This window comes from Polypterus senegalus, chromosome 6 (genome assembly GCF_016835505.1).
Source record: "Polypterus senegalus isolate Bchr_013 chromosome 6, ASM1683550v1, whole genome shotgun sequence".
Lineage (NCBI taxonomy): Eukaryota > Metazoa > Chordata > Cladistia > Polypteriformes > Polypteridae > Polypterus > Polypterus senegalus.
Genome location: NC_053159.1, coordinates 192481823 through 192504250, shown reverse-complemented (window position 1 = coordinate 192504250; position 22428 = coordinate 192481823). Strand labels below are relative to the sequence as shown.

Here is a 22428-nt window from a genome sequence, read left to right as displayed (position 1 = left end):
AGATAGATAGATAGATAGATAGATAGATAGATAGATATGAAAGGCACTATATAATAGATAGATAGATAGATAGATAGATAGATAGATATATAGATAGATAGATAGATAGATAGATAGATAGATATGAAAGGCACTATATAGATAGATAGATAGATAGATAGATAGATAGATAGATAGATAGATAGATAGATATTAAAGGCACTATATAATAGATAGATAGATAGATAGATAGATAGATAGATAGATAGATAGATAGATAGATAGATAGATATGAAAGGCACTAAAGATAGATAGATAGATAGATAGATAGATAGATAGATAGATAGATAGATAGATAGATAGATGATAAGGCACTATATAATAGATAGATAGATAGATAGATAGATAGATAGATAGATAGATAGATAGATAGATGAAAGGCACTATATAATAGATAGATAGATAGATAGATAGATAGATAGATAGATAGATAGATAGATAGATAGATAGATATGAAAGGCACTATATAATAGATAGGTAGATTCTGTTCGTTCTATATGTCTATTTCTGGGTGTACATGCACGTCTAATGTCTCTGGTTAAACTTCTCCACAGGCAAACTAAACCTCCTCACGGGTGCCAGACGTCATAAGTGCAGTTTGTTTTCTCCCCACGAGCTCCCTGCGCAGCGCCCCTCATGCCCCCCTTATTTTTCCTCCTCTGTCCCTTCTTGTCCCCCCTGTTCCCGCTCGGCTCGGCTCGCCTCACTTTTTTGCACTTTGCTCTCTTCCACCTTCGACTCGCTCGCCCCGCCCCTTGTTAGCACGCGGCTGCCATGCCAACGGCGTTCCTCGCCTTTTCCTGCCAGGCCGGCAGGGGGCGTCTGCTGTACGTGACGTCGAAATTCGCGAGCCATAGCAACACAAGGTCGCCACATCTCCGCCGTAAAGCGTCCGCAAGTGCCGCGAGGCGGCGAGAATAATAACAAGAGGAGCGCAGTGGGGAAGGCGAGCAGGGCGGCAGCGGCAGAGGCAGAGGCGCAGCACAGCTGAGGAGACGGAGCGTCACGGTACGGGGACGCGACAAGACAAGCAGCGGCACTGCGCCCCGGACAGCGGCCACCTCAGGTGGGTGTGGCGTACGCGAGGCTCTTGCGGCTGCCACGTTACCGCGGCTCGGCTTGTGGCCTCGGGACGTGAGCGAGAGGCAGACGGGGAAAGGCAGAGTCGTCCGGCGAAGTCTGTGGAGCGTGAGGAGACGACTGCCCTCCGGACAGGGACGAGGCACGTGGCCGCGGAGCAACTCCGCACTTCACTCCGGGAGTGTTGGTGTTGGTGTTGGTGGTGGCCGCTGGCAGCCGAAAGAGAGCCGAGCTGGCGCTGCGTGAGCGGGCTGGTTGTGTGTGTGTGTGTGTGTGTTTGGGCTGAGGTGTAAAGAGCTGTCGCCGAGAGTTTGCTGACCCCTTGACGCGTCACCGCAGCACTTCATCACGTCCATGGGTGGGCAGAGCTGGCACCTTCAGAGCATTGTGGGCATTTGGAATGAGATGCCAACAGGAGGCCGGAGGTTGGTGGCACCCTCACGTGCCAATGGATGGTAGGCTGAGATTCTCCCCCGAAGTGCCCGTGAGCAGGAGTGCTAAACTGTCACCCCAAATCAGGTGGCAGTAGGTGAATGGGCTCAAGTGGCAGACCCTGAGCTGGGGTTCTGTGCTAATGCCAAGAAGTACCCATGAGCTGACACCCCAACATGATCATGGGTAAATGGGTTCAGGTGGCCGGTCCTCTGAGGTGCCTGTGTACCACAGTACTGAACTGTTGCCATAAGGTACCCGTGGGCGAATGGGTTCAGGCGAGCGACCTTCATCTAGTGTGCTGTACAGTCACCCAGTGGTGCCCATGGGTGAGTGAGTTTAGGAGCCTGTAAGCCAGAGTACTGGACTTTTGCCCCCCAGGTTGCCCATGGCTGACTGTTGGAGGCTCTTGAGCTAATGTGCTGAACTGTTTGCTGCTTGTGAATGAGTGGGTTCATGAGGCTGTCCCTAAGTGGTGCCAGTGTGCCATGGCGCTGAATGGACACCTCCATACCCTGAGCTGGTGTACTGTGCTTGCACCCTGAGGTGCCCTTGAGCTGACTCCCCAAGATGCCATAGCTAGCTCTTAAGGGTCCTGGAGCACGGGTACTGCACTGTCTCCCAGATGTGCCCACGGGCGAGTGGGTTCAGGTGATTGGCCCCCAGAGGTGCCTATGAGCCCGAGTAGTGGACTCTGCTTGCCAGTGGCCTACTCTTTAGGGTCTCTTGAGTTAATGTGCTGAGGTGTTACTTGTGGCTGAGTGGGTTCAGGAAGGTGGTCCTTAGTGGTGTCCGTGAGCTGGTCATCTGAAGTGTTGCCCGTGGATGGGCAAACTGAGCCACCAGACCCTCTGAGGTTCCTTTGAACAGGTGATCGGAGCTGTCACTGTCAAGGACAATTATACAGGACAGCCTTCCTGGTCGTCTGAGTTCCTTGTTAATGGCAGGACAGTGGAGCCCCCTGGTGGTGAATTGACGGGCATAGCTGAACACAGGCCTGTGCCATTTGACTCACTGCTGTTTTCATCTGTATAGGGAATGTGACTGCTGGACTGGCCCCGCCACCCCTACTGCTGAGACCCTTCACTGCCGGCCAGTGAGTCCAAACGGGCACTGCGGGTGCAGAGTGGAAGACACAAGACCTGCAATGAATGTTGCAGCACCCTGAGATGAATGCTTGATTTGCCTGGTGGGTAAAAATGGCATCGACGGAGAGGCTGTACGAGCTGTGGATGCTGTACTGCAATAAGGTAGGCGACTGGCCCGGGGGCAGCGAGGTTTGCGTCGGCGGTGGGTGACGCGGGGTTCGATTGTCCAAGGTCCGGTTCTGTAGTCACGCAAGTGTGTTTTTGTGGACTTTTCATGGGAGGTGGGGCCAAAGTGGCTGCAGGTTTTTGTTGCTTGCCGAGGTCATGTGACGGGAGCAGCAAGCCGTTCATTAATCTTCACAAAGACTCTTTGGATGTGCCAAGGTGGGGGTGGCATGTGCGTTGCTCCCATTTTCTGAAGTCGGGTCTCCTGTGGTGTGTGTGTCGCGGCATTTCTCGGACTTTTCTGCTGAATGCTGCCTTTTCTGTCGGGCCGGGAGTGAAGGGGTCAGAGGTCAACTGGGAAGCACAGCCCACGTGACTGATTGGCTGATACCATGTGGCTTTGTGCCAGTGACATTTTATGCTCTGCGAAACCCGATCTGATCTCTGGTGAAATGAGCAGCAGGGCTTGCATGCAGGGACGTCATTCAGCCAGCGGCAGGCGCTTCTGCTGGGCCGCTGCCGCCTGCGTCTTGCCATGGCAGAGCCAGCTGGTCTGAGGCTGAAAACGCCTCTCGGTTTGCTGGCTCACGCCGCCAAAGGCTCGGCCAGCTCAGCTGTCGGGGCACATGAGAGTGGCCCTTGAGGACGCCGTTTCCAGGTGTGCCCGAGAGGGGCATTTGGGCACAGACCAAGGAGGGGGCAGTTTCCTGGATCCAGAGTGCTGCTGGGGGTGATATGCATATCCTCCCCTAGTTGGGACTCGTCCGAGTACGAGAGTTGGGGACAGGGGAGAGGTGCAGGTACACCCGCAATTTAACGCCATCGTATGAGTGGCCCGACTTTCAGGCTGCGATTTGGTCAGCCAGACCACCCCAGTCTGCCCCTTCGCCCACCCATCTTGTTACCATCAACTGTCCAGACCTTTTGAGAGACCCTGTAGACAGGGCCCCTCAAACCTCCATCTGAGATCATGCCCTCAAAAAATGTGGAGTTCAGTCCAACCAGCTGAACCCCACTTGGGCGTGTGTCGAGTACTGGGACGGGGTGGGGGGGCCGACACTCTGCATGTGCTCTTGGGGGTCCGAGTGCACTCGCACACCCCACCCCCGACTGATTGAGTACAGGAGTGCAGTAGGCTGACCCGTCAGCTAAATGGACAAATTGTTCAGTGGCTCTGCTCGGGCCAAATGAGCGACACCACACCCCCCAGAATGCCCTCCTGTGCAGGCTCAGCTACTTAAAGGAGTTTTTGTTTCCTAAAACCTGTGCCTGCATTTCACGTTTTAATGAAAGCACTTCAGGAGCTGTTTACACGCGGGGCGTGGGGTCTCTGTGGCCACCTTGCTGTGACTGCTGGTGCCAGGGCTTCCCTTCTGTTTCCCATTCCTAATAATACAAGCCATGGCAGATTAAAGTTGATCTTTTTTTTTAACATTTTGAGCTCACTAGGTGGGCCTGCGGTGGTATTTCTTTCTGTTTGTGTCCCCACAGAGCTGCTGATTGGCCCACTTGTCACTTTTATTACTATTATTTAAAAACACAACAAACCAGGAAAAGGGTAGAGTTGATGCTAAAAGACGTGCTGGTGAGGCCATCACCCCCCTGTGGTTGTCCGTGTGTGCGTCCCAATGTCCCAGTACAGCAAAGGGGACAATATGCTGTAAATATGGCGGTGTCCTTTGGATGAGACGTGAAACTGAGGTAGTTGAAGATCCCTTGGGTATCTATTGAAAAGACAAGGGTTTGCCCACCATGGCCTGGTCATTCCGGACCCCTAATCTGCCCCTGTTGTTAATTGGCTATTTCTCTTCCCTCAATCCTTCACCACCTAATAGTTAATATGTGGTGAGCACACTGGCGCAATAATGGCTGCTGCTACATCATGCAGATGGGTGCGTCACATTGATGGAGGGGTCTGAAGTGGCCCCCCTCTGTCTATGAGTAGGGAGAAAAGCGCTGTAGAAATATTATTATAACCTCAGGGTTTGAAATCCAAAGCCACACATAAAATGCCATCAGCAGACACACACAGCGTTCTAAATTAATTCACAAACAGTAAATGAAGCCTAATGGCAGATTTACACTTGACGCTCAGAACGCCGATACGCCCGCATCGTGGCTGCCACGTGTTCCCAGCTCCCTTTTCATGCGTCCCCTGAGCACGTCGTCAAAAATGTGTGCACGAGTTGCAGTACCAGCAAAAACGTGGACGGCGCAGCGCACTCAAGTTTTGATAGGTGACGTCAGCATCGTTGTTTGCTGTCCGCTGGGCTGAACGCTTCGAGGAAGAGCTGATAGAGCAGGTTAGAAATTATCGCCGTCTTCACGATGTGACGACCCCTCTGCATAGTGACAGACATGCGTGTCAGAACAGCTGCCATCAAATCGGCAACTCTTTGAAAGTGGATGTGAAAATGGGCAAGACGAAATGGAAACAATTTCGAGACAGATGCGACTGCGCAAAGCGGGAAATGTCCGATAAAAGAGGTGGGGATTCGGCCGAAGCTGTGCCTTGCAAAGAAGTTTTATCGTCGACATCTTTCTTCCCTCGACTCACAACGCGGTGAAAGCGGACATTGTCACCGTGATGATGTCTCACACTGCCACCTGGTGGAATCCTCCAGATTCACGTAAAGTACACGTGCAAGTATAGTTGTCACACTACTTGTGTAGCAGTAGAGTCCTCCAGTGCTCAGGTGTATTCCAGCCCTAACGACGTCTGTCCATCAACCTGGTCGTGTTGTGGGTTACACCAGGCTGAAGCACAGTGGAGCAGATGGTCTCCAAAAAGCCACACAGGCCAGCCCTGCCTTATTCTAGTTACAATACAATACAATTTATTTTTGTAGAGCCCAAAATCACACAGGAAGTGCCGCAATGGACTTTAACAGGCCCTGCCTCTTGACAGCCCCCCTGCCTCTTGACAGCCCCCCTGCCTCTTGACAGCCCCCCTGCCTCGACTCTCTAGGAAGACAAGGAAAAACTCCCAAAAAATAGCCCTAGTAGGGAAAAAATGGAAGAAACCTCGGGAAAGGCAGTTCAGAGAGAGAGAGAGAGTTAGGTTGGGCGTGCAGTGGGTATCAAAGAGAAGGGGGTCAATGCAACACAATACACAGAAGAGAACACAAGTCATCCTCAATACAGTATAAAAAATAAAAAGTACGGAGCAGAATTTAACAGAAGATCCATCCATCCATTATCCAACCCGCTATTTCCTAACTACAGGGTCACGGGGGTCCGCTGGAGCCAATCCCAGCCAACACAGGGTGCAAGGCAGGAAACAAACCCTGGGCAGGGCGCCAGCCCACCTCAGGGTTAACAGAAGATGATATCCCATAATATGATTTGGATTTGTTTAGAGTCCTGGAGACCTCAGCCATCAAGCTGCCTCCCCCGTTTGGCCATTCCACAGCTGAAATAGCGCTAATCTAATGAAAGGACTTTCCCACGATTCCTACGATCCTCCATCAGGGATGACTTTACCTGAGGCAGGCAAAACAACTTGGCAGGTGGGCCGTGGCACCAAGTGGCACATTTGAGTACTGAGAAGAGAATCAGAATAGGTTAGGGTTAGTAACAAATTCGAACTATCACGTTACTTCTGTTTTAGTGCTGATGACTAACAACAGAGATGCAGTCTGTACAGTTCATCAGCAGCTCTAGGCAGGGTGTGCTAAACTGAAGTCGTGAGTCTTCAGCCAGGATTTGAAAGCTGAGACTGAAGTTTTTGGGGGCTCTGGAGCAGGCCTCACCCTGGGCAGCCTAATGCCAACTCAAATGTAAGCTTTGACCTGCACAAAGCCAAAATGGACTTAAGGCTTTTAAATAAAAAGTCTCAAAATGTCCACAAACCTGGAGAAGAGGGAAATCCGTAAAACCTCTCCTCTAGCACAAAGCAAAGTAAGTTCCTTATCTTTCCGTTTTCAATTGAAAATACAAAGGAAACAAGGTGGTAATAGAAGGGGCAAAACTTAAGTCCGCCAAATCGGAATCTGAAAGACAGGACCTTGCATTAGAAGAAACCCAAAATGGTGGAACCAAACGAGAACAATGAAAAAGCCCAAAGCTAACTGTGCCAAAGCTGACAAACATGCATGATTAGGTGGCCCGGCCTCCCTAGGCTCTACGTACAGCAGAACAGAAACGGCATTACACAGAAACACAAATGGAGGAAGAAATATCAGAAATATATGTAAAAACAAATTCAAACTGAACAATGGACTGTGAACAATTTGAACAACAGCACACGAGCTAAATTAACAAGAAATAAACTGGAGCCAGACTGTGCTGTAACAGGCAGCCAATGAATGAGCTGCTACTCGGTGGAAATGACCAATGAATGACAGGGAGGTGGGGTCTTTCATTTAAAAACTTGGTGTCCTGTACATTCACTTCGCTACCGCATGCAAAGGAATCTTCTGGAAGTGTTGTGTGTTCATATTGCAGCTGAAATCGGCGAGTTTTGGTGCATTGTCAGCACACGATTGGAGAACCTGAAGTTACGGTTTTCATAAATTTACGTCTTTTCTAATTGCATTCCTGGCAATCTGTGGAATCTGAGCTGTTTGAATCCCAAGGATTCTGGATATTTGGTCTGATGTGGTGTGCTGGGCCGACGTTTAAAGCACGTATTTGATTTATGCCTTGCTGTGACGCCATTTTGTTTTCATTTTAGAGGCTGTCAACATTTCCCAGCATGCACCATGGCACATTCATTGGTGAAGTCATCAAAGTGACCATCTCAAAGGTTGTTCTCAACGGTTTTGGGGTATTTGAGCTTGTTGGGTAAATCGTCGGTCGCCTGTGATAACACCACTTTTTTTTTTTTTTTTACTCGATTTTTGAATCTTTGCTCTTTTTTGTTTTTTTGAGTCCGTTTTCCTTTTTCTTTGACCGTCTCTTATGAGTCGGTACACCTGATAGGTGGGTTGTGCGACACGAGAAATTTGAGATTTTTTTTTTTGTTTTTGTGGCTGTTTTGATATTCTTTGTGTCTCCATCCTTCATGAAAATGTGAATTTAAACGTTTTCGTCAGACTTTTCAATAAATGTAGGTTTGTACTTCATCCAAAAACGGTGTTTAAGTCTTTAGCCATCGATGAAACCTTGGGGCACAGGCACCCACCTTATTTGTTTCTGTTTTCCCCCAATATAACCTTTGGGGTCCAGAGGAAGTGATGCAGGCCCCCTCTGTGTTGTGGGCTGTTAAAGTCAGACAGTGGAGTGTTGCAGTGGACGAAGATTTCCCTTCAGCGACTTTTGTTAATTAATTACCGATTGTCGCCTGTTATTTGTCAGCAGGAGGCTGTGAACAAAAGTTGATTCTAGGATCAGGAGGTAAAACGTGGTCAAGACATAATCCAGGGTCCTCGCCGAAAAAGACAAACCGCTGTTTCGCCAAACCAGAAACCTTCAAACAAAAATCAATAACTGTTAAACCTAAAAGAAGTCCGAGAGCCGAGGACAGTTATGTGCTGTCAGACACACGCCAAGGGGACGCCTTCAGGGCTCCTGATAAGGAAGTGGTTCCTAAACCGGGATTAAAGGGGACATTGCTGCTAAACTCCTCTTTTCCGTCCGCAGCTCCAAAGGGCAAAACCCCAAAGAAGTGTGACATCATTTCTGGTCAGGCCCTGAGAGCCCCAATCCGGGAAAGTTCCTACGCATATAACGTACGGACCACCCACTGCAAATGGCGTGTGGATCCACAGATCTCCTAACATTTAGCAGAGCCGTTTGTTTTCATTATTTTTTTTTCTTTTTTATGTTAAACTTGTGAGGTACCCCAGATTTTGAAATGTCATTCCTGATATTTATGACCATGGCATAGTGACGTGATAGAACCTGCTGACCATACTGTACTTATGAAAGTCATCCTCTTCACAAAGGAGCAGCCGCCCCAGTTACAAGTGCCAGCTGTGGTGCAGCAAACCAGTTTCTCAGAGGCGGAGGCTAGGAGGACAGCGCCCCCTGTCACACTGGGGTGGAGCTGTGAAGGTGTCCCTAAAGTACACATGTATGACAACGGAAAGAATGGCACATCAAATTACCGTTATTGTCCAAAACTCAGATAAGCTGGGAACGCATGTGTTGGCACCCTGCGGAGGAGGCCTGTATCCATGGTGTACTTCTTTTGGTCAACACCTTACTCTGTCACGGCCATAGGTGAGGGTTGGAACGTAAATCGACCGATGACTCGAGAGCTGTGCCTTTCGACTGAGCTCCCTGTCCACCATGGCTGACTAGTACAACATCCACGTAACTGCTGAAACCACTGTGATCCACCTGCCGCTTCTCCCTCACTCATGAACAAGACCCTCAGATACTAACTCCCTCCACTTGAAGTAGCACCTTCTCCCCATCCTGGAGAGGACCCTCCACCCTGCTCCAGCTGAGAACTGTGACCTCGGTCTTAGAGAGATGGTGACCAATGAAGACCTTCAGGAGGAGCTCCAAGGAGAGCCGCTGCTCCTCTGCCTCGAAGGAGTCCATTGAGGTGGTGCAGATGTTTGATTAGGGTGCCTCCTGGATGACTTCCTCTGGTTGAGTTTCCTGCTTGTCCAACCAGATGGAGACCTTGGGGCAGACCCAGGACATGTTAGAGAGAGAATTTGTCCCAGCTGGCCTGGGAAACACCTCAGCTCTCCAGTGGAGGAGATGGTTGCGGAAAAGGGACGTCTGGGCATCCCAGATCTGATAAGAAGTAGAAAATTGGATGGATGGATGGATGAATGCATGTGTTGACATTTTTGTTGCGTTGATGATGTCACACATCTTGCATTCCTAGGGAATTATAGGAGGCTGTCATTTTAGTGTCCCCAAATCTACATATCTTTGGAAGGAAACCGGAGCACACTGAGGAAACCCAGCAGGAAAACATGGGAAACTCCAGGCAGGGAATACCAGCGACGTGACTCCCTGCAAGACAGCAGCGCAACCGCTCCGCCACCGTGTCACCCCCATGTGTGTAATTATTAACGGTATTCATTATTTACACAAATTCACGGATTTATCTGTAAAATGTAACATACAAACTTTAATTCATTTCATCATGTATAAATCTAAGGATTCTAAATGTGCAGAGAGTTGGAATATCAGACATTCAATGCGTTCGGAGGAAGCCCTAGAAACAAAGACGGCACAGAAGATGGTATGTGAGGCTTTTAAAATGTGTCACGTCATTACGATCGGAAATATGCGATGCTTGAATATAAAAGCACCACGAATGCATTTGTATGTCGGCATTTTGCTTCACCACTTCAAACCATTCATCAAACATCAAAGCGCACACGTCAATCCCGTAGGATCCGCAAAGCTTTCTGTCACATGTCGATAGTAAGCGGAGACTCTGGCGTCACATTCCAACTTTTAGCACACTGCGCCAGACGACTTTTTGCCTGTTTGCAACTCGCGCACGCGCCGCGTTCATTTCTGAGAACCTGCTCAGAGGACGCATCAAATGAATACTGGGGACGCGTGGCAGCCATGATGCGAGCGCGTACGCGTTCTGAGCGTGAAGTATAAACGAGCCCTTAGAGTGGCTCCAAAGGGCAAAACGCAAAAAACAAAATAAAAGCAACAAAATTAAATGAATTAAACCTTACGGAGGAATAAAAAGTGTATGTCGAGATTGAAGTTGTCATGCCGACTTAATTCTCGACGTTTCCACTTTAATCCCGTAGTTTATTTTGTCATTAAAGTAGAAAGTTGTAAACTTCATCTTAAAATCGATTTTGTTTAGTTTACTAGACTTTCTCAAACCCTGTCTCGTAGCACATTAAGTGTTTTGTATGAAGTGTTCTCCGACCCAGTTGTTAATCGCTGAGTGCTTCTTAAACTGAGGCACCGAGAAGAGCCACAGGCAGTGATCGCCGCACAGAATACGTTCACTTCACGATATTCCTGCTCTCTGAACATTTAGAATACTGAGATATATACTTAATATCATTTTCAGAAACGCACAAGTAATTTTCACGTGTGAAATGTAAATTTGACTTAAATTATTACAAGTTATTTTTGACAGAGATCTTACTCCATACATCTGACACGAATGATACGAAATGGTGGTCCTAAGAAAGTTCTCCATTTCTCAGGAAGGTAGCTGGAGAAAAATAAACGTCAAACCCCAGATGTCCAGAAATCACCCCTAATTGATGCCGACGACCTTTGGCTTCATTTTATGTTTCTGAGCCCGCCGTTGTTGTTCTACAGTTCAGAACGAGAGGCCATCCGGTTAAATAACCGGCTTTGTTAAAAGCGATTGGCTGACTGGAGACCCCACCCCCTGAGTTAGCCAATCACCTGCTGGCTAAGGAGTAAAAAGAAACTGTGAGGAATTCTGAAAACATCAAGTTCATTAAGATAAAAAGATGTCGGACCCATCAGCACCAGCAGTAGCAGCCATCGCCCCCTACTTTAGTGCGCAGGCCCACCGAAAACCTGCATCCCTCGAGAACCACGGCGTGACACCGCGGCTCCGCACGCATGCTGTCTGTCTTTGGTGTCCGCATGGTAGAGGTTGATGGTAATAATTTTTAGCGCCTTTCATACATAAATGCAGCTTAAAGCGCTTCCCATAGGTGGCAATAAATACAAGATGCTCATTAAGAGCCCCTCTTTCCTCTCCAAGTTGCTCTCGCGGTGCCAGCCCCTGCCCTCTGTTCAGTGCGCCCTCCTGCTCCAGAGTTGCCTGTTCCTGTTGGCAGCTGTCCTGGAACGCTGGGCTTTGCCGCTGCGGCTGCTTAGCGATTTGTCTCGACCTTTGCTCCTGCCTGCCTCTGTGTCATGTTGCTGTTGACTGAGCGCTTTAGTTCCGCCGTTGCTGGCAGGGTGGTGACAGTCACCCAAAGCAAAGAAGCCAGCATGGTGCCCGTGTTGCCCTAAACGAGACTGCGCCAGCAGCAGCCGCCTCCTCCTGTAGCCCCGGGCTGCCTTTGTCATTAAGCGTTAGACACATGGAGGAGGAGGAGGACGACAATGCGGCCTGCACAAGGAAGTAAAGGCAGAAAATAACTGGAAAGCCCCAGGCTGACTGCCACTTAGTGGTCTGGTGCCAGTCTAGATTTTAAGCCACATTTGGGGGTGGGGAAGCATGTAGGATTTGGGCAGCTGGGTTTGACACACGAGGTATGGGGACATGACATCTGTCAGTCACAGTGTGTAGCGTTAGTGACCTCCCTGCTTGTCACACTTTGGACTTTATTGACTAATAAAGTGTTCACGTGGTGCTTTACACCGGACTGGGCGTTGTTATACATGCTGAGAAGTTCTGTAGGGACTGGCACACTGTCAGGCCCCCCGAGTAGAGTGCTATGAGGTTTTCTGAGTATTGGCACCCCCTCCTTGTCCGAGTATTTGTGAGTGTTGGCACCACTGTCAGCTCCTAGTGTTTGGTACTGTGTAGGTATGAGTGGGCAACACCAGCCACCAGTTTTTCTGCAGGTAGACACCACCATCCTGCTGCTCTGTGTTGAAAGATTATCTGTGAGCTGGCACGGCTGTCTGCTCCTCACTTTTTGGGTATGTAGGTTGCGGGGGGCATTTGGAGGCTTCTGTCCTTCCCTTGTATTTGAAGCTTTATTGTCCTGGCACTGCTATCTGCAGGCCGTGGGAGGACACGCACATTGAGGCTGGCACTGGGCTGGGCCCTCAGTCTGCCAGGAAGTGGCAGTGAAGGGGACTTTCTTGTCGGTGGCAGTGAGGTAATGTCAGTGAGCGAGACAGCCAGATGTGCGCCCGTCTGGACTGCTGCTTAAGCCTCTTCTCATTGCGGTGGAATTCGGCAGCTTGTGGCAGCCGGCATCTCCTCCTCCTTCTCGTGCCCTCTGACCCACAGGCATCAGATTAAAATCACTGGGTTGCAGAGAGGAATTCTGGGAATGCACGTTACCAAACAGGTATGCCCTGCTCATATGGGCGGGCGTATCGCATGGCTGTGATGACAAGAATGTGAAGTATGCCACCCGCATGCTTGTTTGTCGAGGACCAGCCAGCACCAGGCTGCAGCTGGACATTTCCCAGCCCTCCCCAAGCTCCTAAGACACAAATGTATCGGCCAACCCACGGGCTGGGCTTCGTCCCCCCAGTGTGCCACTCTATAATCTCGGATGCTTTTGAGGCTTGCTTGATCACCCCGGAGCTGAGCGGCACACTTGTTTTTGGTTTTTCCTTTGTGTGTGTGAGGCTGAGAGGGGGTGCCAAGCTGGCAGGTGGCTGGTAAAGACAAGGGCAGTGTGGGGCCGGCATCAGATCTAAGTTGGACACTTGTGCATGCCAGTGTGACAAGACATGGGCCTCTAGGTTAGTGTGGCGCAGTACACGGGTACGAAAAAATTATTGAAAAGCCATATTACTAAAACAGTAGTGTACTATGCACCTCGCGTTAGTACCCCCCAACCTTGCCCATCTTGCCACAGCTTTGCATTATAACTGGCACACTCAAAGCATGATTAAAAAATGATGAGCTTCGGATGGACCATGACAGAGCTGGAGGATTGGGTGGCAGTCGGGTCACCTCGGACCCCAGGCGGGGACTTGTGGAGCAGCCGGGCAGCACGCGTGTGTGCAGACTGACGGGGCTGAAACAGCTGGGAGCCGGGGGCAGTGGCAGTGGGAGTGGCAGTTATTCGCTTCAGGATCATTTTAGACAGCTAGAACTTTACTTATCTATTTATCCTGGGGGGATATTTAGCTTTTTATAGAAGCTCATAAAATAAATAGATAGGTAGGTAGATTAAAAATATAAAAATTGTAAATACATGCACACTGTAAAAGAAGGAGAGGACAATGATTGAGAGTTGGGGTGCCAAGCAGGGCACCCTGTGTATATGTATTAAAAAAAAAAAAAAAAGTGTCACACAATTATTGTGGAGTCGTCTCTGCAGATGCGAGTTCAAAACAAAACTGTCCCAAGATGGCGGATCTACCAGTTTTGAGACCACCTGACAGGAAGGGCAGGTGGGCAGAACCTGAGAGTCACGTCAGAGGCATTCTAGCTGTCATTCAGCCAGTCTGCAGAGGGAGGCATTTAGTGCACAGCGCCAACCCCTGGAAAAGTGGTAGAATTGCCGTTACCAGAGCCCTTCGGTTGTCTTCTATGTTCACATGCGTAACAACACACATGTTATGGTCTCGACATACACCAGAATGACTTAAAACGAAGAAAATATAAAAAGAAAGGAATCTCCTGACTTGTTAGGTGCTATACAGACATATTGACGTTGGCATAAAGGACCCCCAGTCATGTTTCTTGACACTCAAAGTTCCCTGCGTTTCAGTGTCAGAGAGAGAGAGAGAGACAGAGAGAGGATGTGCAGTGTTGGTCATCATGGCACATTAGCTTGTTGATTTGGTGGTCCTCTCATGAAGTGACGTGACCAGCCCAGCACATCCCACTGGCCATCACAGACTTGTAGATGTAAAGGATGTCACTCTTAAGGTAAATGAGTCTGCTGTGCCCTTTCTTTTGCAGTTCCTATTGTGTTCCTGACCAGTCCAATCTGTCATTGATGTGGACCCCCAAGTACTTGTAGATGTGCACCACCTCTACACCCACTCCCTGAACAGGGACCGGACATACTGTAGAAGGTCTTTGGTGCGTCAAAAGTCAGTCACCATTTCCTTGGTTTTGTTGCTCTTAAGGGATTTGTGATTGGAGGAACAAAACCAAAATGGCCGAGTCCAAGTTCATGAACGTGAATTACTGTTGGTATAAGCTCAAATCTCCACCCCTGAGGCCTTTCATAATTTCTATCAAGAACAGGAGGGAGTGGAGCGCAAAACCAAAAGTGTGTTATCAGAGCAAAACAGTTCAGCTGATGGTAATGAACTTGGCGTGCTGCTCAGGTTTGGTCCGACTTACGGTGAAGATGGCAGTCCATGGCAGCGATTCAGTACAAATTAAAGTGTTATAAGTGGAAATTGCAAAAATGGCAAATCACTCAAGAACAGGGATGACTACTTTCACAAAGTTTTGTATTTCCATTATTGTGCATACAGTTTAAAGTGTAGGCTTCATAATTTGTATATTTTTTGTTAATATTTTTGAATGAAAGGTCAAGAGGATAAATACCTTTTTCTGTAACTTAAGGGTGGCAGTATTAGTTGATTTGGCCAATCAGAGTGAAGGTTACCACGATCGCGACCCATCTCGTTTGTCGACTGTGATGTGAGACAGATGGATGTCGGTGCAGCGTTGGTGCTGTACAGCCCGTTGGCACAGTCCTGGGGTCTCGTGTATAACGCTGTACGTAGAATTTGCACTAAAACATGGCGTACGGACAAAAACAGAAATGTACGTACGCACAAAAGAAATTCAGTTGCTTAAAAACTGCATAAGCAAAGTTCCACACACTTTCCCTTTAGAAATCCTAGTCAACGTGAATTGTAACACACATCCATGTGCCTGCAGCCACACCCTGACTCCTCCCAGAAGTTTGCATACTGGGGGTCCTTGGGTTACAACGTCTCGACAGACAACGTTTCAAGTTTACAATGCTCAATCCAATGAAATCTTTAAAAAATTGAGACGTGAGAATGAATAAAGATAAGGATTTTTTTTTACACTCATTTTTTCTGTTAGTAAAGTACAGTGTACAGTACAGCGTATTTATATTCTTTTCCTTTTTCTATGGCTTAGTTGTATTTTTATGTTCTAGATTATGATTTTTCAAATGTGTTAGGATAGGTAAGTGACTTAGGCTACGGTGTGTTTCGACTTACACCAAAATTCAGGTTACATCACTGTTGTAGAAACGGAACTGTGTCGTAACCCAAGGACTCCCTGTATTTGAATATGCAAATCAACATAAATACTGTAGCCCCTTCCATTCATTGTTTTGTTAAAAAAATGGTAAAAGCATATATAAAAAAGAAGAACTTAAAAGAAGAATTGCTCAGATGTCAAAGTCGAAGTGAAAAGGCAAGTGAGTGTCTGAGTGCCGTACGGAAGCGTATTGGGGCCACAGAGAAAAAAAAAAAGAAAAATGGGGACACGGTGAAGAAACAAAGGTCTGTGTCCACTTTAATCTTGAAATTTCAACTTGAATCTCGTAGCTTTATTTTGTCATTAAAGTGGAATGTTGTAAACTTCATCTTAAAATCGGTGTGTAATTTACTGGAGTTTCTCAAAACCCATCGTAACTAACGCAGCACATTAAATGCTTTGTATTCTAAGTGTTCCCTGATTCAGCCAGTGCTTCTTAAATGGGCTTTCTCTTACACCAACAGGAGCGTGCTGACAGTGACTGCCACACAGAATACATTACATACATGTACTTGATATCATTTTCATGAAGAAATGCATTAACACTAGAATTACCAGAGCCTACGAAAAAACTCGTAGATCTGTCCCACCTTAAATCGCATCGCACCTCTCCATCAGCGTCTTTTGTCGTTTAAATGTGTTGATAAGCAGCAAGCAGCCTACTATCACATCCCCCACCCCGCACAGTTTTCTCAGCTCAAGTCTGTTTACCAGCGTGTCAGTTGATTGGAGTTGTATAGAGTGAGAAGTCAAGCAAAATGACACCTTTTATAAATACTATATCGTTATTTGGAACATGCATTTCAGGTATGTTCCGTGTCTACAACAATCTATGCATAGTAAACACATCGTTAAAACAGAAACCTTTTCATGTTTTAGGAATAATTGACAAAATGTAGACATGAAGTGTATAATGTGTTAAGCCTGAATTCCAAATATCAAAGAAACACTTTCACAAAAGGTACAAATAGAACAAGTGTGCTTTTATTCAAAAATATAACGGCAGAAAAAGAAACCGTGTTAGGGTGCGACATTGACACACATTTGCTACGACCGCGTCAGTGGTACAGCGGTATCAACTGTTGACTGGTGTGGTCCATGGCCGGCTTTTCATCCCAGCCAATACCCCCAGGCCGCCAGATGGAGCTCTCCCTGCAGCATGGAGGTGCCCCGGATACTAGCAGGGAATCATGGACAATGGTGTTTTCCTCTACAGCCCTGCTGGATACCACAGGGGCCAACAGAGGATGCTGCAGGAAGGCCCAGAGAGTCGTTTGTGCCCTGTAACCCAGGAGTGTGTCTTAGTCACAGCGACAGGAGAGATGGCGTACTTCTGGGGTGAAGAAAAGGACTTTTTATCTGACCTGTAAGTGATAAGGAATCATGGACTGAAGGATGGGAAACACTTCTAGGTCAGGAACTATAAAAGGACTGTGGGAACTCCCAGATGACGAGCTGAGCTCGGTGGCTGGGTGGTTTATTGTAGTGTATTGTTCAATTTATGAGTATTGTGGAGAGGAGGGTGCTTTGTGCACTGTGCACAGTTCAAAAAAGTCAATCATTGAACTTTTACCTGGTGTCTGGAAAATTATCTGAGGGTTCAAGGGAGCGATGGCGCCCCCTATCTGTCACACTGGTAATCAAAACTTCATGGGTTTGATCCCGGACAAGTCTGTTTTGAGAAGTGAGCTGCTCTTATTCTTACTATTTTAGAATAAAAACATACATTTGACTTCAGTCTGTAACAGCCGGTGTAAATCTATAGTAATAAAAGGCAAAGCCCTCACTCACTCATCACTAATTCTCCAACTTCCCATGTAGGTAGAAGGCTGAAATTTGGCAGCTCATTCCTTACAGCTTACTAACAAAACTAAAACTAAACTAAAACTTCCCAAAGCCTCCCACGTTGTTGGCTACCTACGTAATTAAGGCCGTCCGTTGCTCCGGTCTCTACATTCCCTTCCTTGCTTCGCCACGGGATTCACGCCTCCTGCTGATAACTACAGCCTTTTTATTTAATCCACGGCTTCTCTGCTGTTTTATTGTTCATTTATTACAATTATAGTTATTGTGTAGGTATTTTAGACTTACTTTACATTGTTCAGGTACCCATTTCTTTTATCATTCCAACCGTACCCCCATTAACATGTCTATCGAGGTGATCACCATCGATCAAAGAACTGTCACTTACTGAGTGGTTTCCATGCCCAGAGATGGCACCTGCCTTTTCCATTCTCTGTGTTACATATTGCACGGCCATATCAGGCTCACTCTTGATATCCATTGTGTCTTCTGTACTGAATGACTGGACAGGTTCAAGGTGTGGACTGATGACGGTACAGGAGATAATTAGACTACACAGGAGCACTAGAAGAGTGAAATGCTTAAGCCCTTCACCTATGGATCTGCATGTGAGTTGATGGCTGCCGCTGAATTGTTCGGTTGTCGCTTTCAAGTGTACCGAAATGGCCAAATATTTTACACCATTGGACAACCGCCAATGCCTCTTAAACATCTTAGACTCACAGGTGACGATTTCAGTAGTGGACACTTTGATGTTTATGAATGTTTAAACTCTCAAAAGCTGGATGTGAAGTTATCGATGAAACCGGTTGTGTGCTTACAACGCTTGACAGATGCCGAATGTCACTTCAACACAAGTCCTACAAATACTGTCGTCATTGAAACAAACCATGAAACTCAAACCGATTATGACAGCAGCAATCCAAGCTGTGAGATTTGAGACAAGATTACTGTTCACATGGCCAACTGTATGTTACATGCTCAGAGTAAGCTCAGCGCACAGCTTGGTCATATTACAACCGGAGGGCCGAACTCACAATGTGGTACACAAAGAGATCCTTAAATAATTATTGGTATATTTTCCCTCAGTTTAAAAAGGTTTAATTTTCTTCTTAATAAAAATTTTAAGGCAGTACTTCGCCTCTGCGAAGCGCGGGTATTTTGCTAGTTTCATCATAAAAATCATATCAAGTATGAAGTCCTAGTATTGCAATGGCACACAACTCCACGAGGATATCTCTTGGAAATCTAAATTGACTTTGAAGTCAGTCGTCTTCATCTGTAAATACGCGGTGCTCTCTTCTGTTGAATTGAATTCCTTTATTGTCATTGTATCGGGCAATGAGATTTAATATGCAACTCACCCATAAACTTATTTTCATATAAAATGATATAATGAAGGTAAAATAAAATGAACAAATATACAATATGGAAGTGTAAGTACAGTATACTTGTCATACAGTGCAGATAGTGCAAATGGTTCCTAAAGTGGCTCAGGTTGTGCAGTATTACAGGTGGAGTGAGGTTTCCTGAGAGGTGATTGTAATTCTAAGTACAAACAGTTCTACCGGAGCACTCGATGGGCTGATTGAGTGCGTTTATAGCTCTTGGGGTGAAACTGTTTGTGAGCCTCGGGGGTCCATGCAGGAGAGGCTGTGAAGTGTTTGATGAATGGGAGAAGTTCAAATAGACTGTGGCACATGGCTGAGTGGAGTCCATGCAGATGCTGGTGGCTTTCCTGAGGTAGCGTGTGCTATAAATGTCCTCCAGGGTTACCACACACACACACACACACGCACACTGTGGCGGATGGCTGGAGCCCTTGCCGGCCAGGACACCCAGAGCACGGAACAACTAGGGGAGAGTGTATTTTTAAAAACGTTTCTTTTTTGGTTTTTTTGGGTTTCTTTGTATGTTAAATCTCTGTTTTGTTTGATCCCTTTTGGTTCTTTATTAGTTTTGCTTATTTGTTAGCTTCTTTAGTTGTAATTAGTAACTATTTGCCTTTCTTCATAGTTTTAATTAATTTTTCAGGTAGTTCTGTGTTTTTATTAATTAGATTATTTGATTGTATTTATTCTTTTATTAATTACTAGCTGTACCCCAGTGGCTGTGCCCACATAGTAATGAAACAGGACAAACTTTACAAATCAATAGACGTTGGCACTGTATCTGATCGTGTTCAGCTCTGACTGGAGAGCGTTCTCCACATAGGGAGAAAAGTACATGGCCTTGACATCTCTACCAATGAGTAGGTACCTTCTAAAACACATGTAGCTCTGATCTCTCTCTCTTTCTTTCTCTCAAAAAAGTCGAATGTTACTCCTTAACAATCTCTAGATGATGATGTCCGCTGAACAAACCGGTATCACTAGCTAAGCAGAGGTGAGGTGCACTCCAACACATGGCGGGAGGTAGAGCGACTCGAACAGAGGCTGGCGAGTAAATGAGGAAGGCCCCGCCCCCCCTGCTCTTGGCCCACAGTCACTCTGCTGGATTTGCATAAATACATCGGTATTGCAAGTGAGAAGTCGCAAAATCAACCGGAAAGTTCAAGCAAAGTATAGAAAACAACCCGATCTAAATCTCTTCAGTATTTCTCTCGTGAAAAGCGGACAGACATACAGACAGAATGTACTTGGACCACAAAATTTTTTAAACCGTTTCTTAGCGAGCAGCTATGGGCCAAGGGTAACCTACATTTCAAATTTCAAGTCTCAAGTCCTCACGGTTTGGGAGATTTTGTGATGAGTGAGTCAGTGGTATTTGGCTTTTATAAATATATAGCAAAATACAAGTACTGCCTTAAAATATTTATTAAGAAGAAAATTAAACCTTTTTAAACTGATGGAAAATATACCAATAATTATTTGTTAAGGATCTCCTTGTAAACCACATTGTCAGTTCGGCCCTCCGGTTGTAATCTGACCAAGCTGTGCGCTGAGCTTACTCTGAGCATGTAACGTACAGTTGGCCATGTGAACAGTAATCTTGTCTCAAATCTCACAGCTTGGATTGCTGCTGTCATAATCGGTTTGAGTTTCATGGTTTGTTTCAATGACGACAGTATTTGTAGGACTTGTGTTGAAGTGACATTCGGCATCTGTCAAGCGTTGTAAGCACACAACCGGTTTCATTGATAACTTCACATCCAGCTTTTGAGAGTTTAAACATTCATAAACATCAAAGTGTCCACTACTGAAATCGTCACCTGTGAATCTAAGATATTTAAGAGGCATTGGCGGTTGTCGAAAGGTGTAAAATATTTGGCCATTTCGGTACACTTGAAAGCAACAACCGAACAATTCAGCGGCAGCCATCAACTCACATGCAGATCCATAGGTGAAGGGCGTAAGCATTTCACTCTTCTAGTGCTCCTGTGTAGTCTAATTATCTCCTGTACCGTCATCAGTCCACACCTTGAACCTGTCCAGTCATTCAATACATAAGACACAATGGATATCAAGAGTGAGCCTGATATGGCCGTGCAATATGTAACAAAGAGAATGGAAAAGGCAGGTGCCATCTCCGGGCATGGAAACCAGTCGCTAAGTGACAGTTCTTTGATCGATGGTGATCACCTCGATAGACATGTTAATAGGAGTATGGTTGGAGTGATAAAGGAAATGGGTACCTGAACAATGTAAAGTAAGTCTAAAATACCTACACAATAACTATAATTGTAATAAATGAACAATAAAACAGCGGAGAAGCCGTGGATTAAATAAAAAGGCTGTAGTTATCAGCAGGGAGACGTGAATCCGTGGCGGCAAGGAAGGGAATGTAGAGACCGGAGCGACGGACGGCCTTATATAGGCAGGCAGCCAACAACGGGAGGCGTTGGGATGGGGACCCAACGCCTCACACGGTGACCGAGCTGCAGGCTATGGACGCATATATGTACGTAAGTAGGATTCAGTTAGCGTTGGGAACCCGTGTACCAAATTTCTTGAAGATGGGCCCATAAGTAACAAAGACCGTTGAAAACTTCAATATGGCGGCCGACAGTGGCATCATACCACTGAAATAAGTACGTACATCGGTTTTGGTTAGCGCAGGGAAGCCACCTACCAAATTTCGTGAAGATGGGGCCATAAATAAGAAAGTTCAACATGGTGGACGTTGTTGACCGTTATGCGTAAAATTTCGAAATGAAACCTGCCCAACTTTTTTAAGTAAGCTGTAAGGAATGAGCCTGCCAAATTTCAGCATTCTACCTACACGGGAAGTTAGAGAATTAGTGACTTTTGGAAAATTCAATATGGCGGACGACAGTGGTGTCATACCACCGAAATAAGTACGTACATCGGTTTTGGTTAGCGCAGGGAAGCCACCTACCAAATTTCGGGAAGATGGGGTCAGCCTTCAACCTACACGGGAAGTTGGAAAATTAGTGACGTTGGAAAGTTCAATATGGCGGCCGACAGTGGCGTCCTACCATTGAAATAAGTAAGTACATCGGTTTCGTTAGCGAGGGAAGCCGCCTACCAAATTTCGTGAAGATGGGGCCATAAATAAGAAAGTTCAATATGGCGGACGTTGTCACCATTATCGACGCTATGACCGCTATGTAGAATTTCAAAATGAAACCTGCTTAACTTTTGTAAGGAAGCTGTAAGGAATGAGCCTGCCAAATTTCAGCCTTCTACCTACACGGGAAGTTGGAGAATTAGTGATGAGTCAGTCAGTGAGGGCTTTGCCTTTTATTAGTATAGATATGAGATATATATATATATATATATATATATATATATATATATATATATATATATATATATATATATATATATATATATATTTAAATAGTTTTAATTGATTATTGCCCGATTAAAGATGTTATTTAAATACTTATTGGTGACGTCTGTGGCCAGGGTTTAGAGTGAGGCATTCAAAGGAGTCTTAAATTTAACCTGGAAATATGGGTTGTACTGTGCTGCATTGGCGTCACATTCTCGTGTTATGTACTGTTAGAACTCCTTGACTTTATTCCTAAAATGAAACAACACAAAGTGTCCGTGACAGACTCCATTTTCTAGATGTAGTAATCAATTATTGAGA

General features: G+C 46.3%; 1 protein-coding gene across 2 annotated transcripts in view; it reads left to right on the top strand.

Annotated features, from left to right (window-relative positions):
* The first annotated feature begins 891 nt into the window (after positions 1–891).
* Positions 892–22428, top strand: part of nbeal1 (neurobeachin-like 1) — a 128139-nt gene continuing 106602 nt past the window's right edge. For both annotated transcript variants that reach the window (XM_039757802.1, XM_039757801.1), the window contains exons 1-2: positions 892–1105; positions 2587–2801. In XM_039757802.1, the coding sequence (XP_039613736.1) occupies positions 2751–2801 (51 nt within the window). In that variant the 5' untranslated portion in view covers positions 892–1105; positions 2587–2750. The remainder of the gene's footprint in view (positions 1106–2586; positions 2802–22428) is intronic.